At 40.9% G+C, this 21,447-nt stretch overlaps 1 protein-coding gene across 9 annotated transcripts in view; it reads right to left on the bottom strand.

The window, feature by feature from the left end:
* Positions 1–21,447, bottom strand: part of LOC120796319 (collagen alpha-1(XIX) chain-like) — a 109,475-nt gene that overhangs the window by 11,709 nt on the left and 76,319 nt on the right. For all 9 annotated transcript variants that reach the window (XM_040139014.1, XM_040139017.1, XM_040139013.1 and 6 more), the window contains 24 exons: positions 21,308–21,352; positions 20,377–20,430; positions 19,844–19,897; positions 15,967–16,047; positions 14,289–14,330; positions 13,049–13,126; positions 12,622–12,657; positions 12,390–12,443; positions 12,087–12,140; positions 11,292–11,333; positions 8,894–8,998; positions 8,662–8,715; positions 8,130–8,183; positions 7,011–7,064; positions 6,782–6,835; positions 6,181–6,225; positions 5,068–5,118; positions 4,851–4,895; positions 3,876–3,902; positions 2,767–2,820; positions 1,827–1,871; positions 1,438–1,482; positions 1,278–1,340; positions 781–816 (listed from right to left, as the gene is read on the bottom strand). In XM_040139014.1, the coding sequence (XP_039994948.1) occupies positions 781–816; positions 1,278–1,340; positions 1,438–1,482; positions 1,827–1,871; positions 2,767–2,820; positions 3,876–3,902; positions 4,851–4,895; positions 5,068–5,118; positions 6,181–6,225; positions 6,782–6,835; positions 7,011–7,064; positions 8,130–8,183; positions 8,662–8,715; positions 8,894–8,998; positions 11,292–11,333; positions 12,087–12,140; positions 12,390–12,443; positions 12,622–12,657; positions 13,049–13,126; positions 14,289–14,330; positions 15,967–16,047; positions 19,844–19,897; positions 20,377–20,430; positions 21,308–21,352 (1,272 nt within the window). The remainder of the gene's footprint in view (positions 1–780; positions 817–1,277; positions 1,341–1,437; positions 1,483–1,826; positions 1,872–2,766; positions 2,821–3,875; positions 3,903–4,850; positions 4,896–5,067; positions 5,119–6,180; positions 6,226–6,781; positions 6,836–7,010; positions 7,065–8,129; positions 8,184–8,661; positions 8,716–8,893; positions 8,999–11,291; positions 11,334–12,086; positions 12,141–12,389; positions 12,444–12,621; positions 12,658–13,048; positions 13,127–14,288; positions 14,331–15,966; positions 16,048–19,843; positions 19,898–20,376; positions 20,431–21,307; positions 21,353–21,447) is intronic.

The following is a 21,447-nucleotide window of genomic DNA, read 5'->3' as shown; positions in this document are numbered from 1 at the left end:
CCTGAGCATTACATTAAACCTCAAAGCAGTGTGCAAGGAGTCTGGGTAGAGGAGCAAAGCCACCTGCTAGATGGCACTGTTGCCCCACCAAAAAGTCAAGCACCATGTCAGAAATACATGAGAATAAAACTGGAGAAAGGCTCTGTACAGTGCTGAGCTTTTGATGGAAGAATATTAACTAATAATAATAATCAGAAAACAATGAACTATTGGGGCTGTCATTAATATATAAGGGGAAAAAATCGTGCAAATCAGGGAGCAAAACAGTAATGCTCAGCGTCAATCCAGTTTGGGTATTAGATTGGCTATTAGATTGGGTAATGTGTTAGGAATGGCTATTTATGGCAGATCTGTTCTTCATGATGTGAGCCCATTTCTGTGTCATTATGTAGTAAATAGCGTATAAAATATTTGATCAGTCACCTAAAAGCAGACTCTGCAGCAGTATTTGTTTCAATTTTAGCCAGGTTCATCAGGCAGGGAAATGCATATTTAATCTAAGTGTCTACTGCCCTCTATTACAAACATTTTATCATTGCCTGAGAGCATTAACTGTATAATTAGGGTAAAAAGACTAAAAGTCAACAAAGCCTTAAATATGCAGGATTCCATTTAGTTTTTATCGTTAAAATCTCAAATATGCAAATAGGTTTAATGCACTCGGGGTGCTGTAGCTTGGGGAGGGGGGGGCGGTAAAAATCTGCTCTGCCATCTTTCTGTAGCTGGGATGATGTAAAGCACTTTCTATAAGGGGATTTGCAACGTGTTCGCACAACTCACCTTGTATCCAGGAGTTCCATCTTTTCCAGGTCTCCCCTGCTCAAGGAGCGCAACACAAACAAAGACATTTTGTATCAGCTCCCACCTTCGATTGGATCAGCGCTGTTGCACTCCTAGTAATCTCCACAGTTAATGAGATATCTCAACCAAGGGATAATGATCCTGATTGCTGTGCGAACACTGTTCCATTGTGCGGTTACAGGGAAAATTACAGAAACCATCTCTGATGGTAATTGCATAGAGGAATGTAATCATCTACGGGACACATGATAGCATTTGTATTTTATCCATATTGTGCTTAAATCATGTTCTTTTTTCTCCCGTAATAGTAAAACAGCCATGGATATACCTGCTGATATAAACAAACCGGCTGGTATAAAGGAGCAGTGTGTTATTTAAAGCCATATTCCAACCTGGACACTATTTGGAAGGTGCTTTGGCAACATCTAGTTGTGATTATAAAGGGAAGAGCAACTGAATTCATGTAGCATCCTTACAGTAACACCTTGGGGTCCCTCGGGCCCTGGGAATCCTGTCTCTCCGAGCGGCCCCCTCTCACCCTGTCAGAGAACAGAGAAAGCCGATGTGTCAGTCGGCAGTGACAATGGAATGACGCGTGGATTGACACCTCAAAGACAGTCAGAGGCTGCAGCTCACCGGCTCTCCTGGGATCCCTGGCTCTCCACGAGTGCCGGGCTTCCCCTGTCAATCACAAACATAGGAAGAGAACACACCGTGTTTGACGGGTCCTCAATGGTGTCATATCTACTGCAACTCTGCAGCCTGCCAATTATAATATTGTAACCAGCCTACTATAGCTGCACAAAAATCCACTGAAGAGACCATAGGTCCATATCTGAGTTCTTAATCAAAGTGTAGTGTTATGGGACTTCTGTTTTGATAGCCGCTATTCTGAGTACTTTATGAAACATCATCGACTTGTTGCCAGCAGCAGACTTGAACAACACAGACGACTGATCAAGGAAGGGTATGAGTTGAGGTAAATTAATCGAGGAAAAGGAAAAAAAAAAAAAAATCTCACTTACTGGGGGACCTGGTGTCCCAGGTGGACCAGGCAAACCAATATCACCCTGAAGGAAACACAACAGAAAAGTTAGATGACATACACACTGCATGGAGAATACGCATAAATCATTGTCATTTCAAGCACACAAATTTGTAGGGATATCAGAGGCTGCCTAAACTAAGCTCCTCAATATTTGGATATATGCAATGAAAAAGGCTCAAACACTTAAAAACACTACACACTTCTTCCAGAAAAATCACAAATATAGATTTATTATAAACAACCTCATTATAATCTTAAACACTTTGCATATGTCACACCTTTGATGGTATTCTCCTAAAGGATAAATTACCCTGAAAGTCATGGAAACTGAAATGTTTGACCCCCAAACGCGCATGCACGCGCCCGCACACACATGCACACTCGCACACAGCATACAGAGTTATACAAAGTCAATCAGTGATAACTTTTTCACACAGATTTAGATGCATGAAGCTGTACGAAGTTGCGTGCAGGGCTAGTTTTGTTCCATTAAGGAAAATGCGTCCAATAGTAGCAGTTCACTGTGCTGATGGCTAACTATTACATGAACACTTTGGCTCCAAACCGCTGTGGTATTAATGCATATCCCATTTCAAAAATTTCAACCTGAAATTAGTTCAGTCAATATTTGAAAAAAAGTGTTTTGAGTTCTCTTAAACATAATCCATTTCCCTAAAGCTGACTCAAGAATTCAACAGGAGCCCATCGTGTGTTTCACTTTCTTACTGGCAAGCTCCTTAATTTGGAGTTTTTTTTTTGTTTTTTTGTTTTTTTTAGCTGGATGTCTCATTTCAGAAAATTAATCTTAATGTGTTCTGTAATGAGAATGAAGAACAGAGAAAACACTTTCCCTCACTTTGTAATTAGGTTAGGTCATGGCAGATGAGACACCTCTCTGGGCCGATACTGTTGCCTACCTTGGCACCAGGTAGCCCTTCCAACCCGGGCAATCCCATGGCCCCTGGTTCCCCCTGTGAGAGAGAAACACAACACCTGCTGTGTTAAGAGAAAAAAGTATAGACTACTACTGATATAGACTGAGGGTTGCCAGTTTCCCCTTTTTGCAACCAAGAATGATGATGTTTTTGGAGGGTGAGTTTGGTGGTGAGCTGTTGGAAGGTAAAGGACATTATTATAAGGCTGTAAGTAAACATTACGCATAAACAAGCAAATACAGATCAAAGCCACATGAAGGCAAGTAAATTAAATTCTGCAGGAGCTAAGATTTCACACATTTATACCTCTCCTCTCGATATTCCCTGCAAGGTGTTAATACAACCCTTCATGTGTCAATGTGAGGATAATACTAAGAGGAGAATACTTTAACCTGAGTGTATTATATTTTATGATCTATGAAACATGCTGTCACACCTTGTAGGCTATAGATGGGATAGAAAAAGAGCCCCATTTGACAGCCACAACCAGACTTGCTCTCTGCACTAAAAATAGAGACCCATTCCCCGTGCTCGAACAAGTGATGGCCTCTATCTACCTCATCTTGCTGAAGCTGCCATGAAGAAATGCCATTACACAGAATAGAGGGCCAACTGGTGCTGACATAGACGGATTGTGCCCGTAATTGTCACACATGTAGATTGTCATGAATAAGCGAGTGCGGCTAAGGGGAGAGCGGGCCAGCCAGAGGATCAGCTGTGAGACGGATTGGGGCAATTCCGCCACACCACTGGAACAGCTCACACAATTTATTAAAATGTCAAATTAACATCCTGGTGAAAAATCACTTTGCAACAAAACAATAAAAAATGCAATTGGCCCCGTGAGAATAAAGAATTTGAGTTGATGTCTACGTGGATTGTTTTCAGGCGTCAGTTTCGGGGGGGGGGGCATCTGAGGTGCAGTGGGTAAGTGTTTAGGCTTGACAGTGTATTGACTTATGTTGGAGAGAACAACAGAGACAATGATAGAAAGAAACTGGCAACTCTGACTTCTCTGTTTTTTGGTCAGCACAAAAATAGACAAATATTTCATAAGAATATATATTCCAGAATGAAAAGCTTCAACTCACTGCAGGTCCTTCATCTCCTTTGGGACCCTTAACAAAGAGGAAAAAAGGACACATGACTCCCATGAATATGACAACCGCTACAATAAAAATCATAAATAGAGTCTGAAATGACATGTGGCGACTGTGTGTTATTGTCATTGAATTTTTTGTATTTGTTATTGCTTCTTTTTTCTCACAATTTCTGTCTGTAAATCAAGCTTACATTGTGTTATATCTATATCTATCTTTGTCAAACCAGATTCAAAATGACCAGGATCACATAATCCAGTCTTGTTATCACACAAGCTTTACAAACACTGGGCATGCATTTCAGCATTTTTCCACACTGAGAAAACAAGGAATTATTAAAAGATTGGGCCCCCTGTCCCTTTAAAGACTGATGAAGATGCTTTCTTATTGATTGCTCCAGAAGAGCTGTTGGGCTGTGATGGATGCAGTACAGGGAGAAGCATCCTCAAGATTTGGCTGCGTTTCATGTGCATTGTGCCTTGGGGACATTGGAGTGTCTATTTTTTGTCACCACCAAGTGTTCGTTGTGGTGGATGGATCCCTGCAGGGCCTGTGAGTGAATGTCTCCCAGGACTGGACAAGATTACAAACTGTCTGATAAGGAAGAGCAGGGGAGCCGATAAGCAAAATCGGGTCACTTCGGCTCGGCACTGTGCAGAGCAGCTGAACTTCTAAGACTATTTTGCATATCAATGATGTTGTGTGTCCTGGGGCGGGTCAGGGACACCTGTTTGAGAGTCAGGAAGCCTCTTGGCCTTCACCAACCACCAGCTCTCGATGAACAGGACTGACTGGGATATAAGGGGCCTCAGAAGCTGAGATAACACTGGAGGGCTGGTCAGCTTATTTGTTATTCAGCTCTCACAGGTTCTGCGTCTCATATAGTATCAACATGTCTATGTGCCAGTGTTTCTCCACGGCATACTGTAAAGGATTTGCTTCAGGCGTAACAATGATTATTCTTACCGGAGCACCAGGAGCTCCAGGGGGTCCTATAATAGCTCCACCGCTCTGAAATGACATTGTTTTATGCTATGAATATATATTTTACAATATGGGTCAAACACATTTTAACCACAAACACAGATTAGCTTCTGCCAGTGTGATTGAGGGTTGTATACCATGCATTAAATGGTTCACAATGACATTATCAACGAGTTAAAGTAATTTGAAAAGTCTTTACCTGCAGCTTGTACAGACTGCTCATCCCTTTGCCCTCCACATAGGGTACACCCTAACACAAAATCCACAGTTAATCAGATAGCTCCTCTTAGAGACTCTCCTCACTGTCCTGAGTTTCAGGCACCAAGAGTCCTTACAGAAAACAGTACAGTAGCTCTGGAGCAGTTATACAGCGTTAAACCCTTAAAAACTACATGAGAGAGATCAATAGCTCATTTGGTGATTACACAAAGGGGAGAGAAAGGGAGGGGAAGAGAGTCAGAAGTGAAAAGAACAGCAAAAACTGAGAACTGTAGACTTAATAATCCTTGAGCCAGTGGTAATTCGAAAAACGAGAGTATCTCAGAAATACAAAAGAGCACACTGATTAAAACAGATTCGGCTATGAGAACTAGGTAATCTAGACTTCTTGGGTACTATTAGAACATAAAAGAATGTTTTTCCCATGATAGATTGGTAGAGGGCAGCTATTGTAAATGTAGCAGGAGTCAAGGTTCTCATTTAGAAGCAAGCGGATGCCGGTGCCCTTTTCAGGCCACTGAGCCATCCCCTGTCCTCCTAGACTGCAGTTTATGAGACCAGGATATGGGGGGGCATGGCAGGTTCAAGGGGATGGCTGATGAATTATAGATTTGCCTTTGGAAGTGCTTACTCACTGGCCTTTTAAAGGAAGGGAACATGATTCAATGCCAGTGAGCAGGTCGCCACAATTTCATCATATCTGTGCTTGTTCGTAGGTTATTTTTATTTTGTCACACTAAATACTGTTAGACCGAGCATAATGTAAGTGCACTGATGGTCATATTTCTGGAGGAAAAGATGGCAAGGCAAGGTTTTGGCTCTAACCTTTGCATGAATCTGGGAACGGAAGGTCTTTGAATAGTGCTGATAAAAGCAAGAATAAAGTCATGTCTAAATGTTTTCAATGTGCTAAGTGGGTTGAATAGATGACTGGTCTGTAACCTTAAGATTTTTTTTTCTTAGAACAGAATGAAGAAAGTCAGTTTGCATCACAAAATATCCCATATGGGGGGCACATAGAACCTATGACCCTATCAGAGGTTTTGAGACTTGTTGACACCTGCTGGCTCTGGTTGAGGAAGGAGGAACTTACTGGAGGCCCTGGAAGCCCTGGTCTGCCCGGGGTTCCTTCATTTCCCTGCAAAACACAAACCAGAGGACCTTCTTAAAAATGTCTGTGAAAATGGAAATCTTTACAGTCCCGTGCTAATGTAACCCAATGATATACCTTAAAAATAAAAGATTCCTTCAAGAGATCTGGTTTCCTACACGTTAATGCATATAGCAAAAATAAAAAGCTTGAGAATATTTGTTATTTTAAATTATTTGTTAAATTATTATTTTTATTTAGGGATAGCATTGATTGGAGAAAATATGGTTAAGAAACAAAACAAATCTTTATCATATGAAGTGAAAACTGGTGCTAATGTAGCTTTATGAAGAAACTACATTTTTAGGCAAAAGCATTTACACATGTTACTTATACTCCCAGTCGGTTACATTAATATGTTACAGGCCATAGTATTCATCTAAACATATCTGAATGCTTTTCATGCAGATTAGAAAATGGAGTTTTAATTAAGTCATATAATGTGCACATTCATCCTCTGTATACTGTATATAAAACCCAGGACTCGATACATACTACCTACAATCAGTAAATAGATAAATGGTTAAATGGCAGAAAACCTTACTTTTTCTCCTTTTGCTCCTGGTTGGCCCATTGGACTGGGTCTGCCCATAAGCCCCTGCAAACAGAACAGCATCTTGACAATTAAATCTGATCTGAGCACAAACCTCGGAAAAAAGCCTCACACATGCTGTGATAAAATAGACTTCTAACCATAAAGAGGGACTTTGTGTTATGAAATACTGAAAGTGATTCTATATAATATCAGGCCACATGAAGGACGGGCTTCTTACCGGGGCTCCTGTACGACCCGTCACACCAGGAAGTCCTGGTGCTCCTGGAGGCCCCTGGAGGAGAAAAAGTGGATCATCATTTTTTAAATAATTTCTCACTCTTGAAAAAGAATATTTCCGTTCATATTTACAGCAACACTGGACCTACAGTACACATGTGTCCTCTTGGCAAAACTCAGAAGTAAGACATTGAAAAGATAAGCTCTGCAGTACTTCGATGTGAACATCAAGCAGCCTACAGCTCAGGGTCCTGCTAAATTACTGGCTGCTCATTACACACTAACCAGATACTCTCTACTTAAGGAGTAAAGTAAGGTGTAATGTCAAGGTCCAAGTTATAAAAAAACCTCTTTTCTTGTTGCCTAGAAAAGCTCTCCAGGAAGCAATTAGCAACAGCAATCACAGATGAAATAATACAGCACATAGAGCAACTATACTGTCGAGGGTGAAGTAGAAAACGTTTCTATTCACTGCAATGACTGCTGGGTTAGGTATGTTAATGTTTTGTTATCTTTATAGCACCTTTGAATATGCAGAAGCTGTGAAACATTCAGTTGTCTATGGGTGGGGCGTATGTGCAGCATCTATATTAACCTGTTTAGATAAGGCATTTCTGGACTGTTTTATTGTATTTTAAAGATGGCAATGTATGTGTTTTCCTCAATAATTTCTTTTATCACTGAAAAGAAAAAACTTGAACAGAGCTATAAAACACGGTTTAATTGAGCCTATAAAATCTAGTAACAAGGTGCTTGTTAGTGGAAATCTCCTGTCATTGCTGTTCAGCGCTGAAAGTTGACCTATGAAATGCCTCTCATCTCCTTCTAAAGAGTGTCTTGTTTTTTAATTAGCATACAGACACATGCAGCACAGGCTAAGTTCTTTATAAAGTAGCTCCTCAGAGTGCAAAAGACAGCACATAGTGCACATGCAGTACCGTGGATGGCTTTTGATAACTTCTTTTGAAAACAGACTTCCAGAGTAGGCAGGCTTTAAACGAGGTAGACATTACAATATATTTACATTCTTTTGAAGAACCCACCTCTCAGCGTCACAGTGAGTTCCAGATGGTGAGACAACTACCGGATTAAATTGTCTGGATTAATTTTTTTCACTTACCTCATCACCTTTATCTCCCGTTGGGCCGGGGAACCCTCGCTCTCCTTTTACTCCCTGCAATGAGGCGGAACCAGTGAGGGAGGGAAAAGTGAATGTTTTTCACCAAACATGAAAAGGCCTAAAACTAAAGGCTGATGGGCGTAAACTTTAAAATGTTTCTCCCCTCTTACAACAAATGACTTAAAATGGCCAAGCCTGCTTCACCGTGGTAAAACCCTGTATCCATAGCAACAACTTCTGCAGTGAGCACATATGAGTGTGCAGAATAATATGAGTTGTAGAACAGCTGGTTAGGCTTCCAGAGATAATCCGAAAGGCAATTCAAAAGTGTTTGTCACTGTAAATCTCTATATACTAGATTTAACATACATTTCAATAAACAATATCGCAGAATGAGGCTATTAGTTTTACAGATCCCTTTGTCATGCTGATAAGCAGCATAATTCATTTAGATCCACACAAACAATTACATGAAGAATGGGTTTTACATGGGTTTTTATTGTATATTTATGCCTCATATTTCCTTGCCTACCTTTGGGCCCTCTCTCCCAGGGTTACCCATAGGACCTCTTACACCTGTATCTCCCTGTTTAGGATAGAAATACATCATGAATATGGATGTAAGCACACATGCACTCAAAGTATTTAATGAGCAGCCCCAATACGAAATTTAACGTCTCAGGTAATGCAGAGTATCATCACCAGGTGAACGTGTATACAGTGTCTGTTCCAAATTGTCTGCCAAGCTGATGAGTTACTTGTACCTTTTCTCCCACCATGCCTTCTACTCCTTGCGCTCCGGGGGACCCCTTCTCTCCTTTCTGCCCAGGCAGCCCTGGGACTCTTGTCTGGCACACACTGCAGGCATTCTGCCAGTGCAGGCAACACAGGAAGCAAAAGTGGTGGCACAGATAACATTTCATCAGGTTGAGCTGGAGCACTGCATTTTTGCCCTTTATTATGTCACATCCCCTGGGTGGAGGACAAGACCCCAACTGACACAAAGTGTTCTCTAAATGTCTACAGAGCAGAAATAATGTGAACCCACCACGAGTGTCTCTCATCTAGGTGAGTGGTGAACTTTGTCAAACTCATTGACTGTGACATTTAGGTGAGAATCTTAATTATCAGTGTCCCTGATCCAGTCTAGATATAGGCACTACACCTTCCAGGAAAGAGGTAGGAGCTCTCAGTCGGAGGGAGGCAGTAGGCAAAGGTAAACTGCACCATTAAAAAGCAGCATTAAATTAGAAACTGAGTCTGAATACAAAATGGAAAATAGTCTGTACATGCTTGTCATTAAAATAAGGAAAATATTAATATTTATTGTATGAAAGAAAAGAAAAATATGAGACTTGAATGTGCTTAGTTCTTTTATGTAGGTGTCAACAAGGTGTTGGAAGTAGTAATTAGAGTTCCACTAAGCAACTCTGTTAAAGTCTGTGAACAGTAGCTGAATCTAACAGAGCACTTAAGTTGACACCAAAGGAAGGAGTGACAGAAGATTGTAAGACTACTCGCATCTAGCCTCTATCTATCAACGAGTAGTCATGTGAAGGCATTGTATTTATCGTCAGAGTTGACGTGCATTAATTATTAAAAATGAAAAAGCTTTTATTTAGCTAAGTGCTGTCCTGCAGGTAACAACATGATGAGAGGTGAGTAATCTGATTCAGTCTATAAAAACAGAGAACTAATCAGTAATTTCCAAAAGTTTTGATGGAATGTCTATTACAAAGGCCACATGCCTATTATAAACAGCTAAAAAAGAAGCCCCTGATCTCCCTTTTCGCAAGTAATACCGGCTGAAAAGTGTTTCACGTTAGGTTTGGCCTTGCAGTGCCAGTGCAAATCCTGCATTTGGTCAGAAAAGGGACCTTTAACAGTGTTAGTACCAAATGATGAAAAACATAGTGGCAATAACCTTTATGTAAGATGAGTAAGTCGGAGCACAGTTTCAAAGTGAGAAAATAAAGACTGTAGGTTGTAGGGACCAGACTTCTAAAATCTTTGGTAAGAGTGCATTCTTACCAAGTGTTTTAATGTTTTGGGGTGAAGGTTTACGTGACAAGGGCAATCTGCCTGAGGAAATTACATTAAACCGTGTGACCATGTGTTCTCAAAGGCTTTTCCTATTTGGACTTTTTTGCTTTTGCATTGAATTTGACATAAACAGAACAGTATGTTAGAAACAGTGGTGCATGCAAGGCTTCCTAGTGATTGATCAAATTTACTTTATATAAACTAATATATAAGAGGCCTTGTTTAGTTGCCAGATAGATATATACATTTTTACTTAGTTGATTTAATCATTCCATCACAAAAACAATCGACCTCAATATTTGTATGAATTTAATGATAGCCAGATATGCTTATTTTGGTTTTTTTTGTCTTCTATTGGCACAGGTTAATGTTATATCTATATCTCAGAGACTTGCAGATTGTAAAGTTAGTTCAGTTACTATAAACAAATTGTGCGATCTAACCACATCTGCCAAACTTGACATTTGGTCATTCCTGCCCATTTAGACTGATTGGTACAGTATTAAAAATGAGGAAAGTCCTCCTCTAAGCTATGTATCCAGGTTTATAGAAAACCTAGAAATAAATGATCATTGACAACAACTTTCATCTACCAAAACGTTGAAGCTTTTTTCACACTAGGGATGATTGTTGTGAAATAAACTAATGTGAAATTCCGTATGACTCTTGATGTTATCAGAGGAAACCACAGTATGTTTGCATCTCTTTAAAGGGGTTTGATGTTTATCTAATGATACAGTAATATCTGTATTAAAGCGTTTTGCACTGAATATCTCCATTGCACCTGTGTCATTCTATGTTTTTATATTCCATCATCCATATTGAAATGATTTATTAAACATGTTGTCATACGGTATGGCTTGACCGTTTACCTGTGGTGAAATGAGAAAACCTGGATTTCTTGTGAAATTATTTGAATGTCTTTTATAGAGATACTTCTCCCAGTCATCCTGATGGAGGCATTCAGGGGCTTTTACTGTCTCTCTAAACTGATGGCACCCAGATCTTAGTAAAAAAAAAAAAAACCCTTTCAAATTAACAAACACTGAGCCAGGCACCCCTTTTCATGTTATTGTTTGTGAAAAGATATAATTCTCATGAACTATGATGATAAAATACCTTAAATGCAGCACCTATGTCTCCAACGATTGGCAGGGCAGTCTATCAAAAAAGAAGAACAAAAATTGAAACATCGCCACAGTCTTAATTTCAGAGCCAACAAATCTTTTAGGTTCTAGAAATATTCCGCTGCTGTTTGTTTTGGGCAACTGCATCTTGTAAATTGCACAAAACATTGATTTATAAGACCATCTTATATGCCTTTAAGAAATGTGATTTTACCCAAAACATTTTTTAACAAATTTCTGTCTGTGTTTCATTTTCAGTTTTTATTTGCTACGCTTGAGGAAACAGTTTAATAACTTTGTTGCTAGAAGACAGAATCCTCACATCCTAAATTATTGTTGTTCCCTGGAGTTCAGAAAAACAAAGTGAACTGCAGCCTGTGTATTTTTTAAAAACATAAAGTGGACTATGAATGGGTTTCGTGGGTCTTTACAACACATGAATATAAAATGGTTAAAATGCTAAATTCACAAGGTTTTGATGGAGCAACAGAAGCACTCATATGTTACTCACACTACAGCTATCAGAACTATAGTAAGTGTGGCTTACGTGAAACATATAAAAAGACAAGAAAGACATGACAACATGTGCTAAAGACAGGGGGCTGCCAGTTTGTTGTAAACTGCAACATTTTCCGTCTTTGGGGAACAGTAGGACTAGCTGCTAATTATCCCAAAATTGGAGCAACACTGTGAATAGTGACTTTGGCTTTTAGGTGAGCTCAGTAGCTCTCATTGCAGATCAATGATGCCGAACTGCAGACAGCATAAATTGGATTTTCTTACTTACTGGTTCACCTTGGGGTCCAGCAGGGCCCGGGGGGCCTGGTCTACCAGGGGAGCCCTTTAATTGAGAAAAAAAGAAAGGAGTTAACAATGCTCCAAGCTATGATATCAAGCAGACATGCAAAGCCATAACTTTATTTTCACACCCATCTCAGATGGTGGGGATTTGTATCCAGGAGCTGTGATACATCATACTTGTTCATGCTCACAGTGGGTAGCTGACATTCTTTTATGCTTCCAGTCATCTTTTAACTGCAGATGTGTGAGGGAGTGAATAAGAGTGGAGGGACAGAATGATTTCTCTCACCTCTCTTCCTGGAGCTCCAGGAGGGCCAGATAAACCTGGGGGTCCACGAGGGCCCTGAAAAATAACCAGACCCTCTGATGATTTTAAAAATCTTGCTTTATACCGTTGACGAACAACTGACAAACACTGCAGAGTGTTATTTGTATTGTAAAATAATTACAAGCCACAGCATGAGTGAGCTGAAAGTCATTGAAAATAAACTTGAATATGAGAGAGAGAATTTTCCACAGACCTCAATTCCCGGCTTTCCTGGGGGTCCCATGGGGCCCTAACAACACATCACACATCTTGTTAACACCATCTGCCCTCTAGCACCCAGGATCCAATAAAGGAATTGTGTTAGACACCTTTTGCTCTATTGATTCTCTGTCTCCAACAATCCTGTATTTCCAAAATGAAAGCAGACTCACTCACAATCAAATCTGTGAAGTTCAAACTAGCAGTGTGGAGCATATATGATGAAGGCAGAGTGCAACACGGCAGCACCTCAACGTAAAGGGCAGGCTTTTCATCTGAGAGTGTTTAATGAACACTGATCTTGATATGCAAAGAGGACCTCACTCTTTGACTGCCTAAAGACAAGAATCTGCGGGTATCCTAATATGAACTAAATAATGAATGTGGGAGGCACAGACCAATCAATACAACTTCATACTCACAGGGGGGCCTATGACACTCTCTCCAGGTTCGCCTTTTTCACCATGGTCTCCTGGCAATCCTGGGACACCTCTCTCACCCTGACAAAAATACAGGGGAGCAGTCAGTGGAGTTTCCGTTTCACTACTGATCGTAGTGAATCCAGAAGTCACGGAGAGCTGTTGCACTGCATGATCATTAAGTATTCAGATAGTGATGGAACTTATATTCCCTTTATGTTTTGCCTTTTGCAGTTTCAAAGCTATGAAACACAACTATGTTTAAAGCCAATGGCATGCACATGCTCATTATGTATTTTACTTGAACACATGCATGTGCTGTGAAATACAGTATGTTCTTTTTTTCCATGACAACACCAATATAATTGGGGCGTTTTGCATTATTTTTTCGAAACCTGCTACCAAACTCAGCATGATATCATCAGAAAACCTTGAAAATTTATGACTGATTAGAAAGAAGTACATACAGTATATAAGCCTATTTTGGCTACCTGAAAGGTATCACCTACACCGGTGATTCCCAACCAGGGGTACGTGTACCTCGGAGAGTACTTCTGCTGTTGCCAGGAGTATGTGGAAAGATTCCAGAGTAGCTAAACTAATTTGAATTTCAGTTTGTGTTTTCAATTGAGTGTGTGTGAAAACTAGTTAGCAAATGAGCAGATGGGTCCAAACCGTTATCTAAAAGTAACAGATAAATGATTGAAACAGATGCTAAAAGTAATGAATAAAAGTTTAAGAGGTTAGTTAAAAGTAATGGATGAACAATTTAAACAAATGCTTAAAGTGTGGTTAAAATGACCAGCTTCAGTTACTCCATGTAGGATTACAAATGCAAACTTGACTTAAACACTGACAATTCAGTTGTATGAAAATAATATATAGGCTAATAGCCACTTTTATATAATTAATAGTGTTAAATAACATCCACTTTAAAACCAGATAAAATGAACCCATTTGGAACATGACGGGTGGTGTTGATGGTGGAGTGCTTGAGTTCATGTGACAGGGCTGTGGGGGTAAGTCTGAAAGAAAAGGCTGGGAAGCACTGACCTATACTGTTCCTGAACATCAAAATATTTTTAAAAGTACTTAGGGTAAAACACACGTAGTTACCATACATATCACTGATCTATGTGAAGATGTTAACATATATGGTATATTATAGATGTCAGTTAACATACAGTATAGAGAAGTATAGATGGTTGTGTTGGTGATGCTTCACCATGACAGCGCTTCCTACCTTGGGTCCGCGAGACCCTGTTGTTAGAGGCAACCCCTTGTCCTAAAAAACAACAGGAAGAAGACTCACTGAACATTCATCAGCAATTCACTTTGAGGCCTGAGGGGCAAAAAAGCTGCTCTAGTTCTGGAATTTAAACAGGAATATTGAATTTGTACAAGCTACGCTCAACAGTGCAAACTGTCTGAACACAGCGCTGCATCAAGAGGTCATGTTCAATACTGTTTACAACATTTTTAATACCGTCTAGGTACTGAGGAGTACTGATAATGCCATACCACAGAGAAAAAACCTGATTGGAATCGAGGCTTCTGTAAGCATAATTAACCGTACAGTCAGGATGAGACACTGATTTCTGTTCTCAGCATGTGTTAGTGTTACAAGTCCTACATTCCACAAAGTAAATTAGCTATGCAGAAGTTAGATTTGAACAAACAGAAATTCTACAGTTTCAGGGAGAATTGTGACAATTTAGGCAGGTGTAAAACAGAGGAGTGTGTGGAAAGCACAGAACTTTTTGAGATAAACAATATGATCATATAACTGTATTTTCTTTTTAAATACAAAAACAGTTCCATATACATTATGCTTTGGGAGTATACTGAAACAAAACCTTTATATCAGTACTTGAGAGTAGTGGGAGATTCATGTAAATAAATAAAAGTCAGAAGAAACAAAGGGTAAATTGCTCATTATTCATTTAAAGGCAAATCAATAAAGTGGCATTAACTACTTGAGCAGGCTGACTCATTAAAGATGTTCAGACCATCTGCACTGAGTTCTATTTATTGCTTTTTTCATTTGATTTGTCTTACATAATAAAAACCATAACATTTTGAAAATCCACTTCCTCCAATGCCTCCAGACAGAACTGACGTTCGTAAAAGACTATCAGCATTTATGCAGAAGGACGTTCCCTCTAAACAATAGACATCACTCTTTGTTAGCTTTTGATCTATGTAACAGCACAAGAGGTCATTGGCCTGCTGTAGACATGTCCCCTTGATTCTTTTACACAAAAACATATAGTCGTCTTTTCCAGTCCTGCGCCAATTTCCAGATTGATGTAGTGCATTACAGAGGTTTAAATACTTCGGCCTGGATGCAATCATTCCCTTATTACTCGGCTCAACTGAACACAGTACCTCTTGCTTGATGAGTAGGCCTGCTGTCGGGCTTAATGTTCAGTTTGGCTTTTTCACACACAAACAAACATGATTGTTTCGAGCCCTTGCTGGTGAATGAGGAGTGCAAGTGGCGTCAACCGGAACTGACACCTTGGCTGCAAACATGCCGCCTTTTTGGTGAAGCTATAATGAACATTTCTATATGCAAAGCCCTGACCATAAAAGAGAGTGCTTGAACAGCTATGAGCTCCAAAATGGGAAGATAGTTGATTACCCAGGCTGGGGTTATCCAATGGTGGATTACTTAATGGCAATGCATCTCCATAATGTCATGGCAGCTACACAGCTGGAGGAGTGGATACTAGTTTCCTTTAACTTGTCTCCTGCTGCTCCAGCTGTTTGCAGATGATCTACACTGAAATTCTGTTGTATTTTCTTTTGTTGTTTGCCTGTTCTAAACTAACAATTTCTACTTTTGTGTTCTGTGACTTGAGGGCTGAAGCCAACCCAGTCAGATGAAAGTGACTGTCTAAACATGATATAGTACCCACCATACATCTACCTCCCAGTTCTCCAGGCTCACCCTTAGGACCTGGTGGTCCCTGTGGCCCCATCACTCCACCAGAGTCCCCCTACAGACAGCAAGACAGAAAGTATTCAGAATTTCCTCCATAGACAAAATGTCAGACAGGCTTAAGTCATCTCATCTGCCAAGACCCTTAAAAAACCAGCAATTTTATAGGTTGGACATTGCTGTCCACAAGGCAGAAACAGCAGTGTCAGCTTTCTGTTTCCTGCCCCTCAAATACATCTTGCGACTCTTGTCCTGGGTACATTTTTATGAAATTGCTTTCAATGTCCAACCAAAAGACGAAAATTGGATTAATTTTTAATTAAATTAAATGTGGAACTAGGCAGTTTTAGTGCTTTAGTGTACTATTTTACCAACATTAGCGATGGAAGGCAATGTTGGTTGGTTTGTCCACCATTTTATACGAGACAGGAAAATCTCAAAACCTATTGAATAGACTGTAATGAATTTTTATACAAATATTCAGGGTCCCAAGAGGATGAATCCTACTGACCTTGGTGATTCCCTGACTTTTCCTCTAGCAGAACCATGAGGTCAACATTTCACTTTGCCCAATACTTAAGTTTATGACCAAATACCTGCAAAGCTAATAACATTACCATCTGCCTCAGGTGTACCTTGTGTTTAGTGTTCATGAGAAACTGTTAGCATGTTAACAGGCTAAACCCAGATGGTGAACATCGTAAATATTACCTGCTAAACATCAGCATGTTAGCATGCTCACGTTAGCATTTAGCTCAAAGCAGCATTGTGCCTAAGAACCGTCTCACAGAGCTGCTAGTGTGCCTGTAGACTCTTAATGTTGTTCTTACTAGTTTGCTTTCATTTATACTTAAAAGAATAGTTACATATATTAGCAGATAGTCATACTATTAACAGTCAAGAATTAGTCACATAACCCCCCATAAAACCACAAATTGTGGTTTTGATACTTCAGTTTTTGTATGTATTAAACAAACAGGATATAATGTGTTAGTTTGTGAGCTTTAGAGGTGCGGTTAGGCAAGGCTAGGTGGGCTGTTTCCCCTGCTTCCATTCTTTGTGTCTTTAAACTAAGCTGATTGTCTCCAGTGTACAGACTTTTTTTGTTTTCTCACATGTATTCATAGACTAAAACATGATTGTACAACCAAAGCTGCCTTTTGGATCAGACTTAACATCAGAATAGCAAAGAAGACAGAGGAGGATTATAAATGTGAATGGATGTAGGAGGTTTAAGGGCATCAGGTTTATTTTTCTGCTCAGAAGTGTAGCAGAGTAGCTCCATTGGGTGGGCAGACTTGAATACAGCTTCATTTATTTTGACAAGTGATAAACCCAGTGAATTATGCATGTCAACTGTGCATCAAACGCAAAAATACGTGGTTACTAGAGTAACCTTGGTTCTCTGAAAACTGAGCGAGCTATCTCACTATGGGAGGTGCCATCTGGCGTGACCAATCACAGAAGCTCTTCTACCACCACATCTGTCAGGGGACAGACCAGTCGCTTGAGCTGTGTGGGCTAGCCCATAACCTTTAAAACAGCCTGCAGCCCCCGCATGGCATTCTCAAGCATATTTCTTTCACAAACCCTGCACAAGCAAGCAGGGCAGTGCTGTGAGATACCTCGCTCAGTTTTCAGTGAACCAGGGTTACCCTGATAACCTAAGGTTCTCTTTCAAACCTTGCTTGGTATCTCACTATGGGAGATATCCCACCCCCGAATTGCACGCTCTAAAGCCCATAACACCTTGACCCAGGAAGGTCGACACCAAATGCTCTCCCTATGTGCTAGCACACAAATAGGATGAACCAATACTAAGGACAGAGTCTGCAGAGTGTAGTCGTATATCCAGCCGTAAGGAGGACACCCAACACTGGAAATCCTGCATCCTTAGCAATACCTGAGGAATGAACAAAATCATTGAGGCTATCAGTCCTGTCAGGTGCAGACAGGCTTTAAACGAGACTGAGTTTGACCTTAACTTGATCTGTCACAAGATCAAGTGGAGAAAAACAGGGTTCCTGTACTTTCGGAGGTGGAATTTGAGGAAACGGAAATCCAGAATGGGACGTAACGTACCTCCCTTTTTTGGGGTTTAGGAAACAACGGAAGTAGAAGCCCAGATTAATTTCCTCTTCCAGAACTATTCAAACTGCTCCTTGGCTTAAGACAGAAGAAATTTCACTCTCCAAAGCCTTCACAGCTTCCCGTGTGGCCTCTGTGGTAGTGGTAGTGAAAGACTTTTTATTCCAATGCTTTTTGCCCTGAGAGCCCTGTTGGTGTGACCCTTAAAGCTCCCGCTGCACTCTCTCACTGCCATAGCCGCAAAGCCAGCGTGGGATGGCGGTGGCTGATGAAGTGTCGTCTTGCGTGGAAGGCAAAAGTCGAACGCCTAACCCTGCTACTTCCTCAGGTCGCTAGCCTGCTAGAGCTGACAGTTCCCCCAAACAGCCCCTTAGCCCGTGATGGATCAAAAGGGGAATCCATAATGACATGCTTATCCTGGTCTGGCAGACTGAGAGAAATTAAGCCAAAAAGATCTCTCATCTGCCATAGCCAAGCTCATGACTTAGCAGCCCTGATCTGCACCTCTATATTTCTCCCGAAATGGCTGGACTTGGTGAATATTAATCCAAACGGTGGCCCATCTCTTAGAACTAGTCTGATAAGATGTCAGCAGAGTAACCACGTTCAGATTTTTGTACGCTTTTTGTTCCATGGAGGCAGTGAAGCACTCCGTCTTACCTGGGAGGGTGGGTACCTCTGAAGGGGGACTGGATTGGTGGTTGGGATGGAGATGGTATATTACCGATTGCTCTACCACCAGGGAGTCAGCGAGTCCCAGAACCTCACCACTGGCTATCTCTAGGCCAGAGTAGCCCTTGAAGGGAACCATGTGCCTAAAAGGCCTGTCCCAATAGTGCCTCATTTCCTTCATACATTCAGGGACTGCGGGCATGAGGTATTCAGCGGGGACCTAAAAAGAAGGCAGGATTTTTCCATCATATAAATCCCTCTCTTCTCCCTAAAGCATTTGAGCTGCCAGGCTGAGACACCTGGACAGAAGGAAGAATGGCATCCTCGTCATTGTCGACATGACCCAGCATCTGCAAGCGATGCCTGGGCACGTTTTACACCCATACAGCGATGCATAAGGGATGGTGGTCCCTTCCCAAGACGGTGAACCCACAAGCAGCCGGGAATATGGGACTCGACATCCCTACCCTTGCCGGCGGTAGCAACGGAACAGAAAAGCGGTAGGAAGCTATCCACACAACTTGCACACCTTGCAAGTTAGCTTGTTAGCTAATGCTGAATGAGAGCAGGTGCAGGTCAGCCATGACGAGAGAACCACCACCTGAACAAAACCAACTTTTCTTGATGAAAAGATGTAAACTAGACCTACCAACTCTGTAATCCCAACAACAGATAACCACTTTCGGAGGCTACCCTGATGGCTACGTCGGTGAATGGTTAAGTGGAAATCCAGAGCCAGGACAGCTGAGGAGCTCAAGGGATCTTCACGTGGAAGAAAGTGAGAAACCATGTGGGGGCTGTGGGCCATTATAAAGGGACGAGCTGGCCAATGCAGCTCAGATGATTGGTATGTCCCGACAGATGTGGTGGTAGTGGAGCTTCTGTAACTGGTCATGCCAGATGACGCTTCCCATAGTGAGATACCAAGTGAGGTTTGAAAGAGAACACAAAGTTAAAACAGGATTGAGGATGGCACGCAGGGCAAGTAATCTGCTATGTGTCTTCACAAGTTGTCTAGCATGTTCACTCTGTGATAAAACATCATAGCTTCATGTTTGTTTTTGAGGTGAGAACTTGGTTTGAAGTTTACCTACCTTTTCTCCTTTCAGGCCATTTCTCCCAGGCACCCCTGACTCCCCTGACGAGCCCTGTAAATAGTGGTGAAAAGAGACACATATATCACCAGGCCTTCATCTCCTCACACACATTTATCTCCTCCTCTTCACTGCCTCAGTGAGCTGCCGTGTTCCAACATAATTTCCCTTAGCCAGGATTTATGAAATGCCCCTTTTCCCTCCCTGCTTTTGAATAAAGACAGATGCTCATTACAGAAGCAGGTGTGGAGAACAGATTGGGCCTCTGCTTCAGTTCCTGGCATAAAGCTCTAAGATTTGCCTCTTTCCACTAATTAATTCTTAAATTTGATTGTTGATCGTCTGTGTAAAAATTCTGGACTTTTCTCCCTACTTCCTCTCTGTGTCTGCCGATTGAGGTTTATCCGTTCACCTCTCTCTTTCATTCTGGCAGGCTGAATTAGAGAGTAGAGGATATGGCAAGATGACAGATACGGCAATGAGAGAAAGGAAGGCTTGACATGAAGTGCTAGTGTCTAGTGCCATATACTTACTGGCTCGCCTGGCAGACCTGGGAGTCCAGTGGGCCCAGGCAGGCCTTGTTTCCCCTGGCAAAACACAAAGGAAAACCAATACGTTGGGCTATTTTCTCCCTTTGTTTCATGACAGAATTGTCTGAGCTTTGAATGTTAAAGCCCAGCCAGCTACACTGTAGACACTGCCTACAGTAGTTGTTGCCCCTGCAGCCTTTTTAATAAACCATGGTTAGTTTCATGGTAATTACTGTATGCTGGGGATATCTTCATGACTGTGCAGCAGTAGGTTTGTGAGCTTATATCCTGGTGTATGCTGTTATTCTAGGTAATATGTTTATATGCTTTCCTCCTTCTCGACTCATTATTGTCTTTGAAAGATCCACATATTACCATGGAAACTGAGCTTATGTTGAATGATAACTGAAAAAAATGAGTAAACAGGCATCAGTATCCTGGCTGCTATTTTTATATACCCATTTTCATGACTGGGATAACAAAAATATCTGCATTATTCTGAACATTGTATGGCAGGTTCATTAACTATCTTCAAAAGAATACTCATTAGCATGTTTGAGTCACAGAGTGTGTTTACAGTGAATAAGTATACAATACTTATGTAAACTAAACGTTCCCTTGTTAAGAGGAATATGCAATTTCTGTATAAGTTTGCATTCATCTCCATATTACCCTAACAAATATGCTGTTATCCTGGTAGTATAATTATTACCATGGAAACAGACCTTTCCCCAAAACCAGCTGAAGAAATCGTGATACATTAAATTTAATTAGATATCCACCTTTCAGTATTTTAGTTAATATTGACCTGAAACAGCTGGTAATCTCTCATATATGTATACTGCATACAGTACTGTCTACTGTTGTTTTTAGACATCTCTGTATGACTTACTGTAATTGGTACAGCAGACAGGAGATAAATACAGAGCCTCACCTCTGGTCCTTGATCTCCCTTTAGTCCTGGCGGTCCTATGTTTCCCTATTATAGTCCCAAAATAGGATGAAAAAGATATGGGAGAGGCAGGACAACAGAAGAGAAAAAACATCACTTTTAAATTAAGATTTTTGACAACA

Source organism: Xiphias gladius, chromosome 11 (genome assembly GCF_016859285.1).
Source record: "Xiphias gladius isolate SHS-SW01 ecotype Sanya breed wild chromosome 11, ASM1685928v1, whole genome shotgun sequence".
NCBI lineage: Eukaryota > Metazoa > Chordata > Actinopteri > Istiophoriformes > Xiphiidae > Xiphias > Xiphias gladius.
Note: the sequence above shows the minus strand (reverse complement) of the source record. Positions and strands in the feature narration are given on the sequence as shown.